Below are 24,423 nucleotides of genomic sequence, written 5' to 3' on the forward strand. Positions count from 1 at the left end.
GGTAAAAATCTAGACCATCGCTAGATGGCAACAAATACATACAAAAAATTCTTTGCTGTCATCTTAATGATTAACTGGATTTTTTTAGCCCAGATTTGGGACCCCTAACATTAAGCCCTAGAGCTCAATCAATGCCTGAGAGAAGAAACCCCCATCCTGTGACCATAGAGCAGTGTTTCCCAAACTTGACAATTTTAAGGCATGAGGACTTCAACTCCCAGAATTCCACAGCCAGCGTTGCTGGCTGTGGAATTCTGGGAGTTGAAGTCCACATGCCTTAAAATTGTCAAGTTTGGGAAACACTGCCATAGAGGAATATAATATGGAACATCTGCCATGGAACATTTCAAAGCCCCCAGAAGATGTTGTTTAACGATTTCCTAAACAGCGTATGCTGCCACAGCTAATCTCTGTGAAATGACAACCCAGTGAGCAGATACAATCCGTATGGACACTGCACCCGAATATCAAAAATACAGACATAATTTTTTTTCCACAGAGGAGGAAATGTGAACATAATCAACCATGGCTGGAAAGGTTACCTGAAAGATTAAATTGTGCTTTAGTGGTTACTTAAACTGTATCACAACACCTTTGAGCATCAAACGGTTAAGTTAAAAAGTGGTCTTTATGCACTGAATTATTTCATACATCTGTTGTGCTATCAGATCCGAGTTAGCATAATTCTAAATTTACCTTGGAGTTTGGTAAATCTGGTACTTTGTTCATCTTGATTTCAAATCTCCCTGAGTTATACAGATTGGGGGGGGGAGTAGGGGGGATAAAAGTTTAGCAGAAAAGCTCCTTCAGTTTGCAACAAATTCTTAAGGGTTCAGTACAGAAAACAGAATACAGGTTTTGCATTTTCAAAGAGAAGCCATGCTAACATAAAAGCAAGTAGCAACTGAAAAAGCCAGGAGAAAGATTCTTCATCCTTCACAGAAGTGTTTCAGAGATGTGCTTTGATACAGCGGAAGGTACAATCCCTCAACTAAAACATCACAGTGGTTAAAAAAAAAAAAAGCAGTTCATGAGAATGCATACACGTGTGCCTCTGTATTTTTGTTCCACCAGTTTGTAAAGTTTGGCCAAATATTTGTGTTTAAGAAGCAAATCAAGTTTATCTTAAGGGGCCACCTATGGTTTTGTAGCAGCTAGAGCAAGCTCTACTTGTTAGCCTCTGTACGGAGAAAAATAAAGCCTTTAAGAAGCTGTGGTGGAAACCAATAACTGAACTGGTTCTTAATGCAGCAGTGTTCAAAGTGTCCCTCAAGCCTGTAACACGCCAAATGCACTACTTCCATAGCTCAGTTGACTGACAGTCACTGTATTCCAGACATCAGTCAACAAGAATTTCAGTACAACAGCTTCTGCTAGGTCACACACACCGTTGCAGCATGGAGCTATAGATCAAGAATACAGCCCTCTATCCCCAAGCAGTCCACAGATAATAAAACTGTCCAGTCCTGCTATAGCCACTGTAGGCGTTGGTTACTAGTTTCGTACAAAAGGGCCACCTGCAGATCTAAACCAGCAGCTTCAGACAATCGGCAAAGAGCAACCTGAAACTGCAAAGTTAAAGTGTGGAGTCCATCATTGGATGCCCATTCTGAGACAGGATCCGATGCTCTATGGTGCTAGATTTCATTGACGCAGGGGAGTACTTTGGTACCCTGTAGCAAGCAAAGCAAAGGATCTTCCGGAAGGTGCTTCGCATCTCATTGTCCCGATAGGAGTAGATGATGGCATTGATGAGTGAATTGATCTCTGCCAGCAACAGGAAGTATTTCTCCACTGCCAACACGTTGCAGCTCTTGCAGCCAAGGCCGTCCAGCAGAAGAACCACCTGCCCCGGCGTCCAGCAAATCACGAAGGCACCTACGACAAGAGAGAGAAATCTATGAAAAAAAAAAATCCACAGCAATTCAAGGCTTTAAGCAGTTGCACATTCGCCAAGGAGAGAGATGTGAAGTAGATGCTGCTGCCAACTTGTTCTGAATGATGAAGATTCATTGCTAACTACATTACCTGATTCATGGCTTCCACAGCCTAACCCCTTCAGATAATATAGATATTACAGCTTCAGTGCTGGATGGGGATTCTGGAAGCTCTAGTCACAGCCTATTGGGAAATACAATATTAGGAGACTTTTTCCAGAAAAGGAGGAGAGATTAGCTGGAGGCAAAGATTTAGGCCTAGATCCAAGGAGGCAAAGTCCCTCTTCAAAAGAAGGAAGAATATATATTCTGGCACTTCCACCTATTCTTCTTCCAAAACAGACAACCAAAATGATTTAAAAGACTATCACATATGGGCTTTTTAATTATTTCTGGATTTTTTTTAAAAAAAATTCTGCCTTTATTATTTGTATAAATAGCTTAAGGCAGAGGTAGGCAACCTTGGCCCTTTTATGACTCGTGGACTTCAACTCCCAGAATTCCTGAGCCAGCATGGCTCAGTTTGGAAACCTCTCCCTTTCCCCTCAGCATGGCTGGCTCAGGAATTCTGGGAGTTGAAGTCCACGAGTCATAAAAGAGCCAAGGTTGCCTACCCCTGGCTTAAGGCAACAAACCTACCTAATACTCCCTTCTCCTCCTATTGGCCCCACAACAATACAGATAGTCCTCGACTTACAACAATTCATTTAGTGACCATTCAAAGTTACAACAGGATTGAAAAAAGTGATTTATGACCATTTTGCACACTGATGACGGTTGCCATGGTCACATGCTCAAAATTCAGAGGTTTGTGGCAACTGACTCATACTAGTGACGGTTGCAATATCCTGGAGTCATATGATCACCTTCTGTGACTTTCTGACAAGCAAAGTCAATGGGAAAGCCAGATTCATTTAACAACCAGGTTACTAACACGGAAGTGGACAATGTAAGAAAGTGATGCACTATGGGAAAACGTGGGCGAGAAACTTTTCCGCTCATACTAGTGGAATGTTTCTCAACCTCGACAATTTTAAGGCATGTGGACTTCAACTCCCAGAATTCCACAGCCAGCAACGCTGGCTGTGGAATTCTGGGAGTTGAAGTCCACATGCCTTAAAATTGTCAAGGTTGAGAAATACTGTACTAGTGGAATGTGAAATCACTTCCTTCTTGAGAAAATTCAGAATCATTACAAAAAAGCTCTTGCCCCCTCAACTTCTGATGAAACCGTGAACTTCAGTGCTATAGCCATCAATTTAGAAAGTTCTAAAAGGGGACCGCAGTGATGATAAGTGCACCGTTTAAAACCTGAAAAAAAAACAGGTTAGGGATAGATCTGCATGGAGAAAACTATGTGGTTGCTTAGTGTCACAAATGAATTGATGGTACATAATCAATGAATGAATCAGTCAAAATTGATGTTAGACTATCGAGAGCTAGTAGCTATTATATGCTATTTCCAAAATCAAGGCAGGACAGCCTTAAATACCCACCCCTAGGGAGCAATAGCTAAAATTTAGTATTATTTTTTCCATAATGTATACAAAAGTATAAGAGAGGATGCTGGATTACACAGGCATAGAGCATGATCCATCAGGGCTCTTGGTATGTTCCCATAATGCAAATCAAAACTATGTTCATTAATCACATCTTCTGGTTGCCTACTTATTTTCCTATAAGGAGAGAAACCTACTAAGAAAATTTATATGGCCACCAAACTCACTCTCAATGTCTCTGGGTGGCACACAAGGACACATTTCATGAGAGTGTCAGTGTGCATTTCCCCATTCCTTTCCATGTGCACGTTTTGTTTGATTCCTGAACACTAACAAAATCTAGGAAGAGACATATTTTAAAAATAGAGTTGTATCTAGAGGAACAGCTTAACACTTGGCAGCACTCTAGCTACCACCAGAGCCAACTGGCTCCAGCTTTAAACGTTCTTCTGAGATATGAGACGAGAACCAGAATTTTATGGGCCAAATGTGACTGTGGACCCTTTAGCTCTTCCTCCTGGACCTTGGATAGGATGAGCAATAAGGATTTGAGCAGCTAGTTCAGAGTGTTTGCTGGGCTTTCTTTATAATCTTTTGGTGAGCTATGACTCAGAAACAGACCGTATCATGCAGAATTTAGACACAATAATGAATATGCACTAGTAAGAATTTTTAGCAGAAGAAAAATACTAGATTTATATGAAATATTAGAAATGGCAGGCGCAAGATGTTTTACTGCTGGTATATTATTTCAGTGCTGATTGCTAAAATGGACATTTTCTCAACAAAAAAAAAAAGGTTGCAAAATTGGGTCAGTCACATGGGCAGGCTCCATTATAGTTGTATGCCAAGGACTACCTATAGAGTTTTTTTTTTCAAGAAAGCCTTCAATTTTCCACCTTTTATCTTCACTTGCTCTTAACTCCTTCTTTTAGAAAAGCATATTGAACCAAACACCATATGAAATTGAATAATGCAGCTATACGTGGCTGTTCATTCCTCTATTCCAGTGGTGGCGAACCTATGGCACGCGTGCCAGAGGCGGCACTCAGAGCCCTGTCTGTGGGCACGCATGCCATTGCCCCAGCCCCGCCTGTCCCCATGGCCCCTTCCTCACCAGCAGCCCCCCCGAGGAAAGTCGCCCCCGGGCGTGGCCCACGCGGAGCAACGCAGCCAAGGACATGGCAGCTAGGCAGCAGGGACAAGACTCCGCCTTCACGCAGTCGCGTGCAGATGATGCTGAGGAGTGCGGGCGGAGGGCGTGGCCAACATGGCACTGCAGGGCCACCTGGGTGATCTGCTGCGGCGGGCCGTGGAGGCGGTAGGTGGCCCTGAGGCTGGGGGGGGCGGGATTGGGGCATCGGTGGGCCGGTTTTTGGGCACCCAGTATCTAAAAGGTTTGCCATCCCTGCTCTATTCTTAGTGTCCCCACTGTCCCTGCTCTATTCTTACCGTCCTCTATTCTTACTGTCCCCCTTCAAATTCATTAGGCGATTCAACCCTACACACCTATAGTGGCCTTGCCCCTAGTGCTATAAGCTAAAATTGCTCATTGCACAAAGCCACCCTGGGCTGCTTCAATTTCATCTGCTTCCCAAAAGAAGACCACTCAGGAGTCACCATTCCAGAACTACCAAGCAGTTCTAAAAGACCGTTGGGCGTATCTCTGTAAGACACAGATTGGAGTGATCCGGCCTTTGGCTTTTGAGGAATTCTGGTTTTCCTAAAGCTGTCGTGGAAACATATTTACCTTATTTATTAGTTAGATTTATATCCAAACCCAATCGTAAGACAGCTTACAATAATAAAACAGAATAATCCAGCAAAAATATAAGTAAGGCCCCAAAAGCCCTCTAGAAAAGCTTTCATTTTTTTCCCCAGAACGCAGATAATATCTATAGGTTGACCTCTAATGAGAAGACATTCCAGAGGCTCTGCTCCATCAAAGGAAAATGCTTTTAAGCTCCCACTTAAGGGCTAAAAGAACAAGACCCCAAACATTAATCAGCACCCACAGACTGGAGGTGATTTCCCCCCACTGAACAAATTCCTATAAATTCTTTATTGGTACGAGCATCATAAAAAGTTATGGAGGGCTTTAAACAATTACAGGTTGTCCTTGACTTACAATCAGTGACCATTTGAAGTTACAATGGCAGTGAAAAAAGTGACTTATAACCCCTGCGGCATCCCCACAATCCAGCAATCAACATTTGGACATTTGACAACCAGTATATATTTATGAGGGTTGCAAAGTCCCAGGGTCACATGACTGCTATTCGCAATCTTCCCAGGTGGCTTTCGCCAAGCAAAATCAACAGAGCAGCCCCATTCATTTAACAACCATGTGATTCACTTAACAACTGCAGTGATTCACTTAACAATCCTGGCAAGAAAGTTCGCAAAATTGGATGTGACTCCCTTTACACAACCACTTTGCTTAGCAACAGATATTCTGGTTGCAAGCTGGGGACTAACTGTAAAAGAGATGCTCTGACTGAATTATGCAATGCGCCCTAGAAAGTTTTTATCTACCGGAACTTCGTGGAGAACCTGGGACTTGAGAACCTTCAAGGAGACTAGGAAGTCCCAAAGGAAGCTCATTAGTGGAGAAGATAGACCCACTTGCTGAAAAACTCTTAGATTCAGTTTGTTCTGGAAACACTTCAGTACCTATCATTCAATCTGTTACAGTATTATATCCTGTTCATGTTTTTAATTATTAAAATCCATATACAATTTATTTACTGCTTTATTAATAGGATAGTACAATTGAAAGCAATCTTATTGAGTTCAGGAAGATTGTTGGCAGATATGGACTGCCAATTCACTTAGGCAAAAAATAACCATGGAGAACTCTAACGCTGCATATTTTAAAGCTTCCGTAGCCATACAACTCGATCCTAGCAAAGCAAGAAAAAGGGATTTTTTTTTCTATACTAGTTTATTGAAGGTTGAGAAAGCTTTTAAGCCAGATTCAAGGCCACCATAAATTTCTCACCAAATTAAGATGAAGATAAATATAGTAGAGTTTTGAGCCAGTAGGGTCAATGATTTTCCATCCTTTGGTCAGGTCTTGAAGGCTCCTGAGTCCAAGGTGGGATGGACTCTTTTCTCCAAGTAGGAGTATACTTTTTCCAGCCTTGCAGGGGAAAATATGAAAAACTGAGAAACTTGAATGATCCCTGTATAGCAGGGGGGTCAAACAGCCACCCCGCGAGCTGGATGTGTCACGCCGAAACCGCGCCCATCCCAGCTCCAGCAATGGGGGAAAAAGTTGTGATATGTCGTGACATGTCACGTGACGTGAAGAGTTTGACACCCTTGCTGTATAGTATCCCCCCCCCCAAATAGCATTATAGGAATTATATCCAATGAGCTTATCTCAACTAGTCTTATTATGAGCTACTATGTGGTTCTTTCACTGTTCTTTACTCTTAAAAATGCTGTGTATACTATTTTTTTAAGTATAATTGCCCTTGTTACAATAAGGTAGAACTAAGCCCTTTTGGGAGGAGTTTATTTTTGAATATTTCCTATTATAAAGATTCTACATCCAAGAAGAAAGTGTCAGGAAGTTTGAATAGAACCTACATTTGCAAAAATAATAATAAAAGGGGCACTGTCTTACTTGAACGCCTTTTCCCAGCATGATGATGGCGAATCTACTGGTGGGTAATCTCAGCCTTCCTGTTCAGTTGAGACTAAGTTAGAAATTTGCCACGTCTCCTTCTGGGCTGGATTTTACCCAGTTTTTGACCAAGGCGAAGCAAAAATGACGAAGTCTGACGCGTTGGCTCCTCCTGCTCTGACATAAGCCCAGACGGCCTTTAAGGGTGAGTGTGGATTCTCCATCATCATGCTGAGAAAAGGCGTTCAGGTAAGACAATGCCCCTTCTCCAGCATGATGAGTGGAGAATCCACTGGTGGGACATACCAAAGCCGCTCATGTCCCTACGGGGGGGGGGGGAGCTAGTCTGGGCTTGTGTCTCACCAGATGAAATCACTTGCTGCAACACCCTCCGGCCAAACAAAGCATCCGCAGAGGCAAACTTGTCAGCTTGTAATGCCTGATGAAGGAGGAAGGTGAGGACTAAGTTGCCACTCTGCAGATTTCCTCAATGGACGCCTGGGTAGACCAGGCCGCTGACATAGCCGCACTGCGAGTGGAGTGGGCAGTGATGTGTCCAGGAACCGGTAGGGATTGAGAAAGATAAACGCGGGCAATGCATGCCCTAATCCACCTCCCAATGGTCGAAGAGGAAACCTTCTGACCCATGGAAGAGGGCTGGAAGGACACGAACAGGACCTCTGACTTGCGAAAGGCAGAGGTTCATTTCACATAACGATGCAGAGCCCTGCGTACATCCAGTTTATGCCACTGTCTTTCCAGTCTATGCGATGGATTGGGGCAAATATTTGGAAGTACCAACTCTTGGGTCCTACGGAACCAGGTACTGACCTTTGGAATGAAGGATGGATCTAAATGAAGGACCACTCTGTCCTCATAAAAGGTGCACAGGTCACTCCTAACTGAAATGGCAGCCAGCTCCGAAATACGCCTGGCTGACGTGACTGCAATCAGGAAAGCCACTTTCAGAGAAAGGAGTCTTAAGGAACAAGACCTGATAGGTTCAAACGGCGTTGAAACTAGCGCTTGTAGCACCCGAGGCAGGTCCCAAGAGGGGTAGCGATGAACCGCTGGTGGCCTTGCATTAGTCGCCTCCTTGAGAAAGGCGCTTACCACTGGATGCTGGGCTAAAGGAACCAGATTGTCACAAGTAAGCACTGTGGATAAGGCTGCTACCTGTCTGCGGATAGTGCTAGGTGTTAACCCTTTATCCATACCCTCCAACAGATAGTCTAGAATATTGGGAACGGTGACAGAAAGAGGCTGGAGTTGATGCTTAGTGCACCACAGGCAGAGGTTTCTCCGCATGGCATTATATATCCTATTAGTCGAGGGGCGTCTGGAAGCTTGGATCATAGAGGTCACCCTGGACCACAGGTCGGCAACCTGCGGCTCTTTGAGCCTTCCCCTGTGGCTCCCAGCCTCCTCTGCCTTTGCAGAGAGAGACAGAGACAGAGAGAGGCAATTGCGCTTCCCTGCTTCTCTCTCTCTCTCTCTCTCTCTCTCTCTCTCTGTGTGTGTGTGTGTGTGTGTGTGTGTGTGTAAAAGAGCCGTGCACTCACAGTGTTCTCCGAGGAGCTGAAAAGCTTACTGGGCGGAGCTCCTCCCTTTGCTGAGTCTCTGCAGGAAGCAGGAAGCAGGAAGGGCAGGAGAGAGCTAGCTAGCCCAGCTAGGCTGACTCAGGAATTGAAGGGAGTTGAAGTCCATGAGTCATAAAAGAGACGAGGTTGCTTACCCCTGAGCTTGTTGGATAACAGCTTGAAGCTTGCCAGGTGAGCAGCAGATAGGAGGGGGGGAGAAAGAGAGGGAGAGAAAGAGAGAGAGAGGGACGGAGGGAAAGAGAGGGGGGGAAGAGAGTGGGGGAAGATGAGTGGCAGACCAAGGGCAGATAGAGAGGGAGGGAGAGAGAGAAACAGAGAGAGAGACCCTTTTGACATCTAAAATGAGGATAACACTGCATATATCCTTTTTTTACCTGTGTATGTAATTTTATTCTCTTAAAGCATTCTCCTGGTGATCATTGTTTTAATAGTATGGATATTCCCAAGAGTCATATTTTTACTTTTATTTTTAATATACACACATACACATACATACATACACACACACACACACACCTATAATAAAGGTAAAAAAGGATATATGCAGTGTTATCTTCATTTTAGATATCAAAAGGGTTTTGCGGCTCCCAGTGTTTTGTTTTTGGTGGGAAACGGGTCCAAGTGGCTCTTTGAGTATTTTGGGTTGCCTACCCCTGCCCTGGACGAATAGGATTGTCTGGCTAAATTTCTTCGCTCAAGTGCCAGGCGGCCAACTGGAGCCACTGGGGATCCGGGTGTTGAAGGGCCCCTTGGCTGAGGGAAATGTGATCTGGAGGAGTCCTCCATGGTGGTGAGATGGAAAGCTCCACGAGGTCGGCAAACCACGGGCGTCTTGGCCAGTGTGGAACAACCAAGATGACCTCCACCTGCTCTTGAAGCATCTTGCAGACGGTTGCCAGAATCAGTGGGAGAGGAGGAAATGCGTACAGCAACCCCCTGGGCCACTTGCTGCGGAGAGTGTCCGTTCCCTCCATCCCTGGGGATGGGAACCTGGTGAAGTACCTGGGCAGTTGAGAGTTGTTCGGGGAGGCAAAGAGGTCCAACTGTGGCTGGCCGAATCTGTCTGAGATCTCCCTGAACAGAGCTGGCTCCAGGCGCCACTCTGAGTGGTCCACCGCAGACCTGCTCAGGGAGTCCGCTTGATGGTTCACCTCCCCTGATATATGCTCTGCCTTGATCGAGCCTAGATTGGCCTCTGCCCAAGAGTTCAGACTGTGGGCTTCGAGCATTAAGAGATTTGGATCGGGTCCCTCCCTGCCTGTTTACATGCGCCTTTGCCGCCACATTGTCTGTTAATACTAGTATATGTTGTCCTGCTACTATGGTGGAGAAGTGGCGGAGGGCCAGGTGAATGGCCCTGAGTTCTAGCCAGTTTATACTGTGGCTCAAGTCCAAGCGGGACCATTGACCCTGGGCCAGATGTGTCTGGAGGTGAGCGCCCCAGCCAAACAGGCTGGCGTCTGTGGTCAAGATGAGCGTGGCAGGCTCCTTGAAGAGGGATCCCTTGCCCATCGCCGGGGAGGTCCATCACAGGAGAGACGACAGTGTCTGGAGTGAGACCCTCACTCTCCTGTTGGAAGAACTCATGTCCCGCTTCTGAAAGGGGAGAAGGAACTACTAGAGTTCTCTGGAATGCAGCCTGGCCCAAGGAATGATCCCCATACAGGAGACCATCTTCCCCAGCAGCTGTGACAGCTGGACTAGAGGAACTATCCTCTCCCTCCGAACCCGGTATATGAGGGTCCGGATGCTGTCCCGGCGTTCCTGGGAAAGGAAGACCTTGCACAGGTTTGAGTCTATGACCGCCCCCAGGTGGAGGAGGCGAGTTGAAGGGACCATGTGGCTCTTTTGGAAGTTCACAGAGAATCCGTGAACCTGAAGAGTCCTGATGGTGATTTCCAGGTCCGACTGGGCCGAACAGAAGGAGCGGGACTGGATAAGGATATCGTCCAGATAGCATTGAACGCGCACCGGAATCGTTCTCAGATGGGCGGCTAATACCGCTAAGATCTTCGTGAATACCCGTGGGGCCGAGGAAAGGCCAAACGGGAGCGCTTTGTACTGAAAATGCCGGTGCGCGTAACAAAACCGGAGGAATTTGTGGTGCTCGGGAAGGATCGGGGCATGCAGGTAAGCTTCCGTTAGGTCTATGGAGGACAGGAAATCCCCCCGTCAACGCTGCAAATGTTGTATATTCTTGCTTTTGACAATATGCAGAATTGTCTGGTAATTATGGGATTAATACAGAGCAGAAGGGGGGTTGGGGGTAAAGCCCAGGAAAGAAAGAGGAAGAAAACATTGACCTTCACACTAATTGGATAATGTGAGATATGACGGCTAATTTAGGGAGGGAACATGCTGATAATTTAACTGCTCAGAGGAAGAGAACTTAGATCCTAGCATCCCTCAGTTATGCCTGTGCCAACATTTTATAACAATCACTGACTTTTAGGAAAATAAATGCCTGGAAGTTCTTTGAAGTGTTTCATTAGCCGGAACCATAACACCCCCCTTCTGATGCTGGCCAGGATAGACTTGAGAGTCTGCTTCTTGAATCATTTGTAGGCCAAGAAGTAGTTTAGTCCTTTCAAATCCAATAACGTCCTCCAGCCTACGGAGGCCTTCGGTACCACAAACAGAATGGAGTAAAACCCCTGTCCCTTCTGTTCCGTGGGCACTGGTTCTATCTCCAGTAGATGGGAAATGGCCATGGACATGAGTCTTGCCTTGTGGTGTTGCTTGTGTTGGGGCATGCTAGGAAGCGTCCTGGAGGTATGGATAAGAACTCCAGGGCAAGGCCGTGTTGGATGGTGTCTATCACCCATGAGTCTGTGGTGGTGGCCTCCCAAGTGTCGCTGAATAGGGATAGTCGACCCCCTATGGGAGAGGTCTCCCTGAAGTCACTTGTTCCATCTGTACAGACAGCCTCCGGAGCCCCGAAAGGGCCGTTTGGTCTGGTACTGAGACCTAGCTCTGGGGTTCTGGCGGTCTTGCTGGCAATCCTGCCTTGGGGGGAAAGGATCGAGAGTTATGGGACCAATCCCAGGAAGGTCCGACCCGAAAGGGCTATCTCCAGTCCCAGGTGGACCCGGCTCGAAAGGACTGCCTCCAGAAATCTTGTTGTGGCTTTCTGTCCACCCTCCTAGAGGGATATGCAAGCACCTTGCGCTTGTGCTTTCCCTCAATCAGATATGGTTCAAGAACAGGGCCAAAAAGGTGCATGCCACTATAAGGAGAAGTTGCCATGTGCCACTTGGATTTCAGGCTGGCCCGCCACTGTTTTAGCCAGAGAAGTCTGCAGGACGAGATGGTGGCCGCAATGGATCTGGTGGAGTACATGGCAGAGTAGAGTGATGCGTCCGCCACGTACTCAGACGCTGTGACTAATTTGCCCAATGTCTGGTGTGCTCGCACCTGGTCGGGGGGAATAAGCGCCTGGAGCTCACGGAGCCATATGATGGACGATCTGGCAAAGAAAGATGATGATGATGTTGCCGCTCTGACTGACCATGAAGCTTGATGAGCTCTACAGAGGGAAAATTCAAATCTCTTTTCCTCTGCTTTCAAGGCCTCTGCCATGTCCCCTGGTATGGTGGAGGAAGAAAACAAAGAGGTTAGGGGAGTGTCCACTAGTGGCACATCCAGGAGGGAAGAGGAGGAAGAGACGTTGAAAAGTTTTTTCTCAGTCCCGCTAGGAGTGGGAAGAGTGCCTAGGGAAGGGGCGTTGTCTTACCTGAACGCCTTTTCTCAGCAGGATGATGTAGAGTCCAAATGGATGGGTTCTATGACGGCCTTCCTGCCTGGCAGACTGGGTAAAAACTTCGGCCACACCCCTTCCTTTGGGCGTGACCCCAGTTTTGACTTAGGCGAGAAACTTTGTTGGAATTAACCTTGCAGCTCTTTATTATATCTTTATTATAACCCTGCCTAGACCTATCCTCTGGGTGGGCTTGGACTCTACATCATCCTGCTGAGAAAAGGCGTTCAGGTAAGACAACGCCCCTTCTCCAGCAGGATGGCTGTAGAGTCCAAATGGATGGGACATACCAAAGCCCTCATGTCCCCCTGGGAGGGAATGTCTAGGCTACCGAACTCTGAGCAGATACGACTTGTTGAAGAACTCTTCTGCCAAAAGCCGCGTCTGCTGCTGCTAGGGAGTCTAAACGGTAATGTCGAATGAAAACCGAAGGTGAGGACCAGGTTGCGGCCCTGCAAATCTCTTCCACCGGAGCTTGCGTTAGCCACGCCGCAGATGTAGCTGCGCTCCGAGTTGAGTGAGTAGTCACCTGAGTGGGTGCTGGCAAATCCTGTGAGACGTAGGCCTGCGCTATGCAGGCTCTGATCCACCTGCCTATGGTGGAAGAAGATACCTTCTTTCCCATAGATGATGGTTGAAAAGACACAAATAACGCTTCAGTCTTTCGGAAAGCTGAGGTGCGTTTCACGTAGAAACACAGCGCTCTCCGCACGTCTAGCTTGTGCCATCTGTGTTCTAGCCTATGTTTCGGTCTTGGACAGAAATCAGGAAGCGTAAGTTCCTGAGATCTGTGAAAGACGCTATTTACCTTCGGGATGAAGGTCGGGTCTGGTCTAAGAACGACCCTGTCTTTGAAAAAGGTACACAGATCCTTCCTTACTGACAGTGCTGCTAGTTCTGAGATTCTCCTTGCTGAGGTAATTGCCACAAGGAAAGCTACCTTCAGTGATAGGTGATGGAGTGAGCATGTTTCAAGAGGTTCGAAGGGTGCTGATGTCAATGCTAGAAGTACCCTAGGTAGGTTCCAGGACGGGTATCTGTGTATGACTGGGGGCTTTGTGTTAGATGCCCCTTTTAAAAAGGCATTAATCGCTGGATGTTTTGCTAGGGAAGTTAAGTTGTCGCAGGAGAGTACAGTAGAGATGGCCGATATCTGTCTGCGGATAGTATTGACTGACAGGCCCTTATTAAGACCCTCCAATAGGTAATCTAGGATATTGGGGATAGATACTGCTGTCGGGTCTAGGTGAAGCGAAGCGCACCACCTACAAAATCCCTTCCATGTAGCGTCGTAAATCCTATTAGTGGACGCTCTTCGTGATGCCTGTATGATCGATATCACCCCTGCAGAATAAGATTGTTTGGTTAAGCTTTGCCGCTCAAATGCCAAGCGGCTAGTTGTAGCCACTGGGAATCTGGGTGTACAAGCTTGCCCTGACTGAGTTTTACCCTGTCCGGGGGAATCCTCCACGGAGGTGATATCGAAAGGTCCACGAGGTCGGCAAACCACGGGCGCCGTGGCCAGTGAGGGGCAATGCAGACCATTTCTGCGCCCTCCAGGATCATCTTGCGTATGGTCGCCGGTATTAATGGCAGCGGTGGGAAGGCGTACAGGAGTTGCGCCGGCCACCGGCACCTGAGAGCATCTGTTCCCTCCGATCCCGGGGACGGGAATCTGGAGAAGAACCTGGGGAGTTGTGTGTTCTTGTGGTTGGCAAATAGATCTAGGTGCGGTTGTCCGAACCTCCGGGAGATCTCCTCGAAGAGAGCCGGGTCCAGACCCCATTCCGACTGGTCCACCTTGGCTCTGCTCAGGGAGTCTGCCTGGGTGTTTGTCTCCCCTGAGATGTGTTCCGCTCTGATGGAACTCACATTGGTTTCTGCCCACCGAGCCAGAGCCAATGCTTCCTTCATTAGTTCCACTGATCTCGTTCCTCCCTCCTTGTTTACGTGTGCCTTGGCTGCTACATTGTCTGTTAGTACGAGGACGTGCCTCCTCGTTACTAGGTGTGAGAAATGACAGAGGGCCAGGTGTATGGCCCGGAGCTCTAGCCAGTTGATGCTGTGTGACCGGTCCTTCTGTCCCCACTGGCCCTGCGCTATCTGGGTTCCCAAGTGGGCTCCCCATCCAAACAGGCTCGCGTCTGTCGTGAGTGTGACCCTGTTCGGTTCCCTGAATATGCTCCCCTTGAGCGTCGTGGGGGATAGCCACCATTTTAGTGATTTCATCACCTGTGCTGGTACCAGCACTCTCCTGTTGGAGGTGCTGAGGTTCCTCCTCTGGTAGGGTAGGAGGAACCACTGCAATTCCCTCGAGTGGAGCCTTGCCCATGGGATGATGCCCATGCAAGATATCATCTTCCCCAGGAGCTTCGAGAGTTGTAGCAAGGGCGCTCTCCTGATTCTTTGAATCTGGTGGATTAGGTTGGATATGCTGATCAGTCGCTCCTGGGAAAGGAATACCCTGCAGTGTGACGTGTCTATTACCGCGCCCAGGTGTTGCAGTCTCCTTGAGGGAATGAGGTGGCTCTTGTTTAGATTGACCGAGAATCCGTGCCCCTGTAGGGTTCGGATTGTGGTCTTGAGATCTGCCCTTGCTTGTTCCCGAGATCTGGACTGGATCAAGATGTCGTCCAGATAAAACTGAACGCGAACCGGGATCAACCTGAGATGGGCCGCTATTACGGCTAAGATCTTGGTGAACACCCTTGGTGCTGATGATAGTCCGAAGGGTAATGCCCTGTATTGGTAATGCCGACCCGCGTAGGTAAATCTGAGGAATTTCCGGTAGCTGGGATGTATGGGAATGTGTAGGTACGCCTCTGTGAGATCTATTGAGGATAATAGATCGTCTTCCCTGACGCTTGCTAGGATGGATTTCAAGGAGTGCATCTTGAACCTCCTGTACTTTATGAAATAGTTCAGGCCCTTCAGGTCCAAGATTGCTCTCCACCCTCCTGATGTCTTTGGGATAACGAAGAGGATAGAGTAAAATCCTCTTCCCTCCTCTTCTCTTGGTACCTTCTCTATGGCTTGAATTGACAGGAGGTGGGCTATGGCCGAAGTTATGAGCCTCGTCTTGTGTGCTCTTCTGGAGATGGGACATCTGATGAACCGGTTTGGTGGGGGAGAGCAGAAGTCTAAGGTCAGGCCATGCCTGATCGTTTCCAGAACCCAGGCGTCGGTAGTGGTCTGCTCCCAGACCTCGATGAAATTTCCTAACCGACCCCCAATGGGAGTATCCTGTTTGGCGTCACTTGGTACGCTTAAAGGATCTGCCTCCCGCTCCCCTATATGGGCGTCTGGACTGGAACTGGCCCCTGGCTCCCGGGCTTTGGCGATCCTGGGTTCGATCCTGTCTCGGGTAGAAGGATCGTGAGCCTCTGGGCCAGTCCCAGGATTGCCCTGATCAAAAGGGCTGTCTCCATTCCCAGGGGCTTCCTGGGCGGGAACCCTGTCTCCGGGAGTCCTGACTGCCTCTCCTGTCTAACTTCTTTGACGGATGTACTAGGATTTTTTTCTTGTCTCTGCCTTCGCTGACATGTGGGTCCAGAATGGAACCAAATAGGGTTTCTCCACTGTATTTGGACGTCGAAAGACGCCATTTGGACCTCAGGTCTGTCTTCCAATTTTTGAGCCACAGTAGCCTACGCGAGGCCACTGTGGCCGCAATGGATCTTGCCGCGTACTTTGTTGCGTACAGTGAAGCGTCAGACACGAATTGAGAGGCCGCGAGGAGCTTGGCCAATGTCTGGTGTACTCTGACCTGGTCTGGAGGCACCGTGCCTTGGAGTTCCCTCAGCCACATGATGCTGGCCCTCGCGAAGAATGATGATGAAGTGGCTGCTCTGGCCGCCCAGGCTGCAGCCATATGGGAACGCCGGAGGGAGTGTTCGAATTTCTTCTCCTCAGGTCTCAAGACCTCCGCCATGTCTCCTGGAATCGCGGAGGTAGAAAATAATGAGATCAAGGGGTTATCTACAGTGGGAACCTCTAACTTGTTAGAGAAGGAGGGAGATAGGTTGAAAAGCTTTCTTTCCGCGCTGTTAGGTGCCGGTGGGCTCGCAAGTGAGGACCATTGTTCCTCCAGCGTGGTCATAAAGACCTCCGCACATGGAATGTACTTATCCTGTGGAACCTTTTTGGCAAATAGAGGATTGGCCTCCTTGCTTGTTGAGGGCTTCTCATCCTGTACTGATGTTAGGTTGACTGTGGAGACTGCCTTTATCAGGAGTGACTTTAGGAGCGCTGGGTTAAAGAGGCCAGAGCTCGTCGCCTGCTCAGGTGCGGTCTCCTTGTCCTCCGAGAGGGGCATGTCCGACATGTCGAGGTCTACTGAGTCACTCTCTCCCAGTTGAGAGGAAGTTTCAGAGATGCTGGTAGGGGGGTGGCCTAGCCCGTCCCTTACGGGGTGTGTGAAGGGCTACTTGCCCCTTAGAAGCCATGAACTGGGAGAATGCATTCTGCATGAATGCCTGGAATTGTGCCGACCATATGTTCTCCTGCGCTTTGTCACTGGGGCGAGGCGCTGGAGTGTGGTCGGGTGAAGAAGAAGAAGCTGGTGAGGAGGGATTGGAGGAATCTAGCTGTTCAGTTTCCCCAGGAGGAGACCAAGTCTTGAGCACTTCCTCGGCAGTAGGTTCTGTGCTGGGCGCCACCACTGGGACAGGGGAAACCGAATTTGTCCCATTGGCACTGGTTCTTTGTGCCCTGCTAATTTGCCTTTCTAAAGCCAAATGTCTCCTCAAAGCCTCTCGCTCAGCCGTTTTAGACTGTCCCTTCTGAGAAAGGTGCTTTGTTTTAGCTTTCTTCTTCCCCCCCACCTCTGATTCAGAAGATCTGCGTTTTTGCTGTTGCTGTGGGGGGGACAATTGAGGGACCTGTGTGACTGAATACGAGACATTGTCTGCCATTGTGCCAGACACCCCGAGTAGGCAATGCCTGGAATGGGGGAATGAGATACGCAGATCAGATGCAGATGCTTGGGGCTGTGCCCTCTTCTGCCTATACAAACAATGGCCGGACAGACAGGAATCTTTGGACAGAAGATCCTGCAAGGCAGTGACTAAAGGTCACTATAGGAACAGTTAGGAAAAGAAAAATATTCCTCCTCACCTCCTCACCTAGTCCAGACAAAAGTACAGTTTATATCTCTCTCTCCCCCGGTCTGTGGCTGTGGTAGCAGACCACGCTCAGAACTGATAGAAGTTCTATTCTTTTATTCCTCTTCCTTCCTCTTGCCCAAATGTCTTAATGTAAAGGAAAAAAGCGGCGGCTAAACTGCTCGTTTAAAATGGCGAATGGGAGGAAGCCCCGCCTCCCAATAGTAGCCGGATGAGCCACGAGGCTCCAACAATGGCGGGTCTTTAATAGCCAGCAATAGGGTAATTAACCGGCTTGAATGGCTCTTTTGTCCTTAAGGGGGCTGTGCCTCTCCGCTGGGGGAGAAAAAACGGCGCTGAGGCTCTGCCGGTCGGTTTGGGCGCGCTGCGCTTCTCGCGCCGCTCAGCTGATCAGTGCTCTGTTTTCCCGCGCCGCTCAGCTGTTTGGCGCTGAACGGCGCCTCAGCTCCTCCGCCGGACCGAGTGGCCTCCGTGCCACTCAGCTGCCCGGCGGGTGATCCGGGAAATGTCCCCGCGCCAAACAGCTGTTTGGCGGGTCGGGGATCCGCGGGAGATCCACTGACCGGCCCGAGCCCCCCTGGCTAAACCGCCCTGACGATCCTCTCACCACTCCGACGATCCTGGCTGGGAGTCCGTCGGTGTTCTATTCATCTGCCCGGGATCCCTGCCTGCTGCAAAAAAGGGAGGAAAAAAACTGGAAGAGGATATTCTTTTCTTTGTGAAAACTCTTCTTTCCTAAGAGCTGCTTCTCGCACTTCTACCAGGCTACGAGACTGAGTCAAAACTGGGGTCACGCCCAAAGGAAGGGGTGTGGCCGAAGTTTTTACCCAGTCTGCCAGGCAGGAAGGCCGTCATAGAACCCATCCATTTGGACTCTACAGCCATCCTGCTGGAGAAGCCCATTGTTTTTCCACCGTGCTGCGGAAGAAGGGCGGGCAGAGAATCCGCTTCTCCTTTCCCTCAATCAGATATGGTTCAAGAACAGGGCCAAAAAGGTGCATGCCACTATAAGGAGAAGTTGCCATGTGCCACTTGGATTTCAGGCTGGCCCGCCACTGTTTTAGCCAGAGAAGTCTGCAGGACGAGATGGTGGCCGCAATGGATCTGGTGGAGTACATGGCAGAGTAGAGTGATGCGTCCGCCACGTACTCAGACGCTGTGACTAATTTGCCCAATGTCTGGTGTGCTCGCACCTGGTCGGGGGGAATAAGCGCCTGGAGCTCACGGAGCCATATGATGGACGATCTGGCAAAGAAAGATGATGATGATGTTGCCGCTCTGACTGACCATGTCGAAGCTTGATGAGCTCTACAGAGGGAAAATTCAAATCTCTTTTCCTCTGCTTTCAAGGCCTCTGCCATGTCCCCTGGTATGGTGGAGGAAGAAAACAAAGAGGTTAGGGGAGTGTCCACTAGTGGCACATCCAGGAGGGAAGAGGAGGAAGAGACGTTGAAAAGTTTTTTCTCAGTCCCGCTAGGAGTGGGAAGAGTGCCTAGGGAAGCCCATTGTTTTTCCACCGTGCTACGGAAGAAGGGCGGGCAGAGAATCTGCTTCTCCTTGACCACCAGCTCTGAGAACAGAGGGTTCGAGTCCTGGGGGTGGTGGCCACTGGCTTAGGCTCCTACTCAGGAGTGATGTTGGCCAAAGTACAGGCCTTTAGTAGCAGTGACCTGAATAGAGAAGGATCAAATAGGCCAGATGCCAGGGACAGATCCGGAGCTGTCTCTTCATCCTCTGACATGGGCAAGTCAGAAGTTTTGAAGTCCATGGAGTCATCCTCTCCTACTTGAGAGGATGTATCCTAATTGCCCGAGCTGGGGAACAGGGCGGGGCCTGTCTGAGGCAGAGATGTCGGGGGAGGCGGGGGCATCTATAAAGGCCGTTGACCCATGGAAGAGGCCGTATTGTGCAAAGCCTTGGTTCATAAAGGCCTGAAATTGGTCCGGTCATATCCCCTGTTGTTCTGTTGGGTGGATGCCAGCTGCCATAAGTGTATATGTGGCTTCCGGGCCTTGTTGTATTGTAGGGGAGGGGGAAATTCCCCAAATGTTTGCAAGAGAGGGGAGAGGGGGACCGACCTGTCCAGTTTCCCCCTGAGGAGACCATACCCTAGGGGCAGCATTGGGAGGCGCGAATTGAGGCTCAAATGGTGAGCGGTCCAGTGGGATGGGGGAAACTACTTCTGCTCCACTGGAGGTGAGTCTTTGAGCTCTGGAGAACTCCTTCTCCAGCGCAGGATGTCTCCTCGAGGCCTCTCTCTCAGCGGCTTTGGAGGGCTTCTTAGTGGCCAAGGCCTTTGCCTTAGTTCCCCCCCCCCGCCGCTTCCAAATTGGAGGATCTGCGCTTTTTTTCTGCGGGGGGGGGGTAGAAGAGCCCTGCTATGGCTGAGGAGTTGCACTGTCTGCCATTGCCACGTAGATATTCTGGGCAGGAGATATCCGGGGAGGGGGGGTGGAATGCAGATCTGGTTGTCAGAGAGGGAAGCCCCGAACTCTGAACAACAGCAATGGCTGACAGCCAGATAGTCGCCTAGAACTATCTGTTAGGCCCTGCGGCACAGCGCCACGCGGCTAAATGGGACAGATGAATTCTAATAAATTCCCCCCCTTGTGAATGGATGTTGGATGCAATGACCAAAGGTTGAGGCCCTGTTGAGGTAAGTTTTCTTTAAAGAAATATCCTCTGGCCCAGTCCTTAAGGCCTGAAGGGCCTGTGATGCCTTGGAAGGCCTGATGTACTGTCAGATAAGGCCGAAGGGCCTTATAATTATTTTTGAGGCAGGCCAAGGAGCTGCCTGGGGAACCCAAAATGGCGGCCACGCCACTGATTTTCTGTCCAGGCGAGCGTACTGGTGGATGAGTAGGAGGTCTTTGTAGCCTTTATCTCAGTCCTAAGAGGAAACCCAGTGCGATTTAGTTTGCCCCCAATCCGTGCCTGTCACGGCAGGATAAAGAGAGAGCCTGGTTCTTGATAGAGAAGCCTGAATCATTGTAACTGAGGGCTTTGCGAGGCTCTCAAAATGGCGTCCACGCCAAAATTAATGGCCGTTTGTGATTCGGCCGGGCCTTCCCTGTCTTGAGGGACCCTGAGGGGAAACTTGTTGTCCAATTTGAATTTCCTGCCTCTGGGGCCGAAAACGAGGCACTTGCGGTTTTAGTTTGTTGCGTAGCCTCCGCTGCGATCCGGATCGCCGCTGGAAGTCGGCAGGGGCCTTGCGGCGACGGTATACTCCAGTGAGGCTGTCCGGTCTCCGAAAAGCTCTGCGGCTAACACCCCGTGCCTTCTGGAAGGGTCTGTAGTCGATCGGAGGCACGATCAGTCCGAGACTGGAAACGGCCTGGGTGGAGCCTGGAAGGCTCGCTGGAGCCGAAGCTGCAGTCAGTTGACAAAACTATATCAATTAATTTGGAGCTGAATTATACAGTAAGAATTTAAGTTGAATTTGAAATCAATTGCTCTACCTAATCTGTAATTCAGAGGAGCCAAGAAGAATTGCGTCCTGCTGAGCTAAGACTAAGTCAAAAACTGGATAAGGTCCAGCCCAGAAGGAAGCGTGGCAAATTTCTGACTTAATCTCAACTGAGCAGGAAGGCTGAGATTACCCACCAGTGGATTCTCCACTCATCATGCTGGAGAAAAGGATCTGATATATGGAATAGGTTAGTCTGGCACCAGGCTGGAAACTGGGAGACCAAATGTTTTAGTCATGCCTTGGGCAGAAACTCAGCTGGGTGGCCTTGGGCCACTCACTTTCTCTTAGCACTAGGAAGGATGCAATGACAAACCACTTCTGAAAATATTTTGCCAAGAAAAAAAAGTGCAGTGACTTTTGCAGTGCTAGTAGTTTTTTGCCCCCCTAACATTCCTATCAAGGTTCTTCTTTCCCCTCATACATCCTTGTCGTTTATGAAATATAGCCTTGATCAAACACATGTGGAACAAATCGTACTGACAGCCATGCAACCTTTAGAAGGTTAGATGGACATCTATCAATCCATTCTGTAGCACCATAGGCACCAGGAAGGGACTTGCTCTGGAAGATTACAGGAAATCACTACTGAAAACCCCCCAATCAAAATCAAAACCTATGATCTACTTTTAGTCCAAGACTCATAACTCATAAAGAGTTAACAGTTTCTAAACAGTGGAACATTTCACCTGCCAATTTCTGTACAAGCTGCTCCAAAACTGAAAAAAAAAACAACAACCTAAAAACAAAAGGAAAACCCAGACTATCAACTCCTTTTCTCACTGTTCCTCCCTCCCTCTTTGCAGGGTGAACTTTGGAAGAAACAAAATTCAATTTGGTATTTAATCCCCACCGCATAAAGGCTAAACAACACCCCTGCAAAAATGCTTCATAAATGTAATGGCCTATGAAACTATGATGCAGTCTTCATCTTGTTTATTGAAAAATAAATAAACCAAAGTATATTTGAGAGCAGGATGGGCATTTTCAAAAGAAAAAAAAATGTTTATTATTTGAAGAGGACCTGTTTGTTTATTTAAACACCTCTGCATAGTTGCTCATTTCATACAGTGATTCTGCCTGTTCATATTGGGATACCCTTTTCCCTGTATAAAAAGTCAGATCAAGCTTTTATTGAAGATATAAAACACTGCACCTGGTAAAAGCTGCAGTATCAACATACAGCATATGTATTTACACAAAGGAATCCAAACGTACACAAAAATGACCACTCTTGCTAACATCTCAGTAACCTTTCTAGATATTTCATGCTGCTGACTTTTGTCTTTACTTCAAGGCACCCTCTATTTTCATGCAATGCTAAACTATATTTTGGTGCTCACGTTTTAGAAGAGTCCCCTAGTTCATCAACTCTCTACTCTGCTGATGCAGCTGCAATCACTTCAGAAATGCTCCTGCTTTTAACTAACTACAATTTAGTATTGTGTACAAAATGAAAAAATAGGGTTAATTTTAATAATGGCTTATTGAAATCCAACCTGAAGTTCCAGTTTATAAAATGAATTTAACAATAAACCATAGTTAAGTGGTCACCATTTAAGGATCAAAAGAAATACAATTACTGTAAAAGCCTATGGAAAGAATACTTTCAAAATAACATAAATTCTGCCATGCGGCCTCTATAGTCCATTCTACTGTATATCAAGTAGAGTGGAGGCCTCCATCTACCACAACTGCTATTAATTTCTTCGAATGGATGAAGCCACATAATTCTGCCTATTCTTAAACAAAGCACAGTATTTTTTGAACAGTACCATACCATGACTGAATTCATGTATCACACTGAACCAGGGTAGCTCAGTTCACATAGCACACTAATTCAGAAGCCATGGTTAAATAAAAACGGCTGAGCTTATATAAAACAAACAAAAAAATCATATCACTTCCCAGCATCTGTACATGTAAACCCAGCTTCTTGTACTCTTCTCAATGTCATTCTTCCTTAATTGTCTAGTTTATTATTCAGCTATTTTTTTAACAACAGTAAACATTATGAATCATAAATTCTAGGGGAAATTTGCATTTACTTCTTGATTTTATTTACTGGTGACAGTATGGCCTAATAAGGCAACACTATCTGGACCTAAACCTACTGTAGATGGCACTAAGTAAGAACAGCAATAAAGCAAAACCACAGACATTTAGATCTGAAAGCAACTTCTTGCATGATGGGGCAGATGATAGACCCTACAACTGTAGTAGCTATCACAGCTACTGCTACTTGGATAAATGGGCTTGATGTCAAGGGACAATCTGGAGCCGCACAACTAGCATATACTGGCTGGCCTCACCTTAAAAATACCAGTTCCTTTTTGAAATACCTATTTGAATGTCTTTGAAGCTGGCAGCAGTAATGTGGCAGTTAGACTGCCACGCAAACTGTCATAGCTGGAGAGTTTGCAGTTGAGGAACAGTTTACTTAATAACCCTAAAATGAAACTGGAGCTAGGACTGAAACTCTCAAATGTTAAAAGAATAATCAGCCAAAGCAAGCCCCAAAGCTGCCATACTCAGAAAACAATACAGACCTAATTTTTTTTCTCTTTCACATGCAGATTGTAAAGAAAAGCACATTCCTTCATTCATCCATCCACAGCAAAAGAAAGAACAGTTCAGGTTTTCCATTTGAGAAATGATGTTAATTTGCCCTCTGGTCTAGTTATACATTCCTCCTTCATCCTCTCTCCCAGCAGGAACCTTGTCACACCTTCACATCCGTCTACACAAAGCCAAGACAGCTCATCAAAACAGAGGGAGCAACCCCCTGCATTCTTCTGGCTGTCTCTTAGTCCTCAGGGAATGATACAGCTTGAGCAATTATCAGCTAGAATATGGCTCAGTTCCCTATAACTTCAGCTAAGGCAAAACAGCCTCCTGCTGCTTTTCTTGAGCACAGCAGAATAATCCATTCAAATAACAAAATGAAAGGGAAAAAAATAAAGCAGATTTACTGAACTATAAAAGCCGGTTGTTCTGATTACTTCTAGCTTGGCTTTGAATCTCAAGTTATTTGTTCAAAAGATTCCAACATCAACCATTTTTCAAAATGCCTTGATGGGACTACATCTTTTAAATATGGAAGTTCTTGTTTCAGTCCCCAGTATTTCCATTAAATGAGACAGTTATGTTCTTATGTAGCTGTCTTCTGGCAGTCCCAAAACCATCACCATGTCTAGGATGACACGTGAAGAGAAAATGCTAGTTCTGCTCCTATTAATGATGTTCCAAACATCCTGTTCTCATAAAAACCAACACTGAAGGAGGAATACTCCTTTATCTACTGGTATGTTCCTTCTAAAGCAAAAGAAGCTAACTGGCTGAATATAAGAACATTGTGTTATATGGAAGACCCGGGTTTGGAAGGAGTTATTTAAGAACAGTGTGG

The 24,423-nt window shown here is 47.5% G+C and overlaps 1 protein-coding gene across 6 annotated transcripts in view; it reads right to left on the reverse strand.

The window, feature by feature from the left end:
* Positions 1 to 255: 255 nt before the first annotated feature.
* The window catches only part of LPAR2 (lysophosphatidic acid receptor 2), a 74,685-nt gene continuing 50,517 nt past the window's right edge, over positions 256 to 24,423 (reverse strand). For 3 of the 6 annotated variants that reach the window (XM_039350379.1, XM_039350375.1, XM_039350376.1), the window contains exon 4: positions 18,399 to 18,914. In XM_039350379.1, the coding sequence (XP_039206313.1) occupies positions 18,424 to 18,914 (491 nt within the window). In that variant the 3' untranslated portion in view covers positions 18,399 to 18,423. The other 3 variants (XR_005557548.1, XM_039350381.1, XM_039350380.1) reach the window with 3 other exon arrangements.

The sequence above is a fragment of the Crotalus tigris genome, unplaced genomic scaffold (assembly GCF_016545835.1).
Source record: "Crotalus tigris isolate CLP2741 ecotype Arizona unplaced genomic scaffold, ASM1654583v1 scf7180000018323.1251302, whole genome shotgun sequence".
In the NCBI taxonomy this organism is placed as follows: domain Eukaryota; kingdom Metazoa; phylum Chordata; class Lepidosauria; order Squamata; family Viperidae; genus Crotalus; species Crotalus tigris.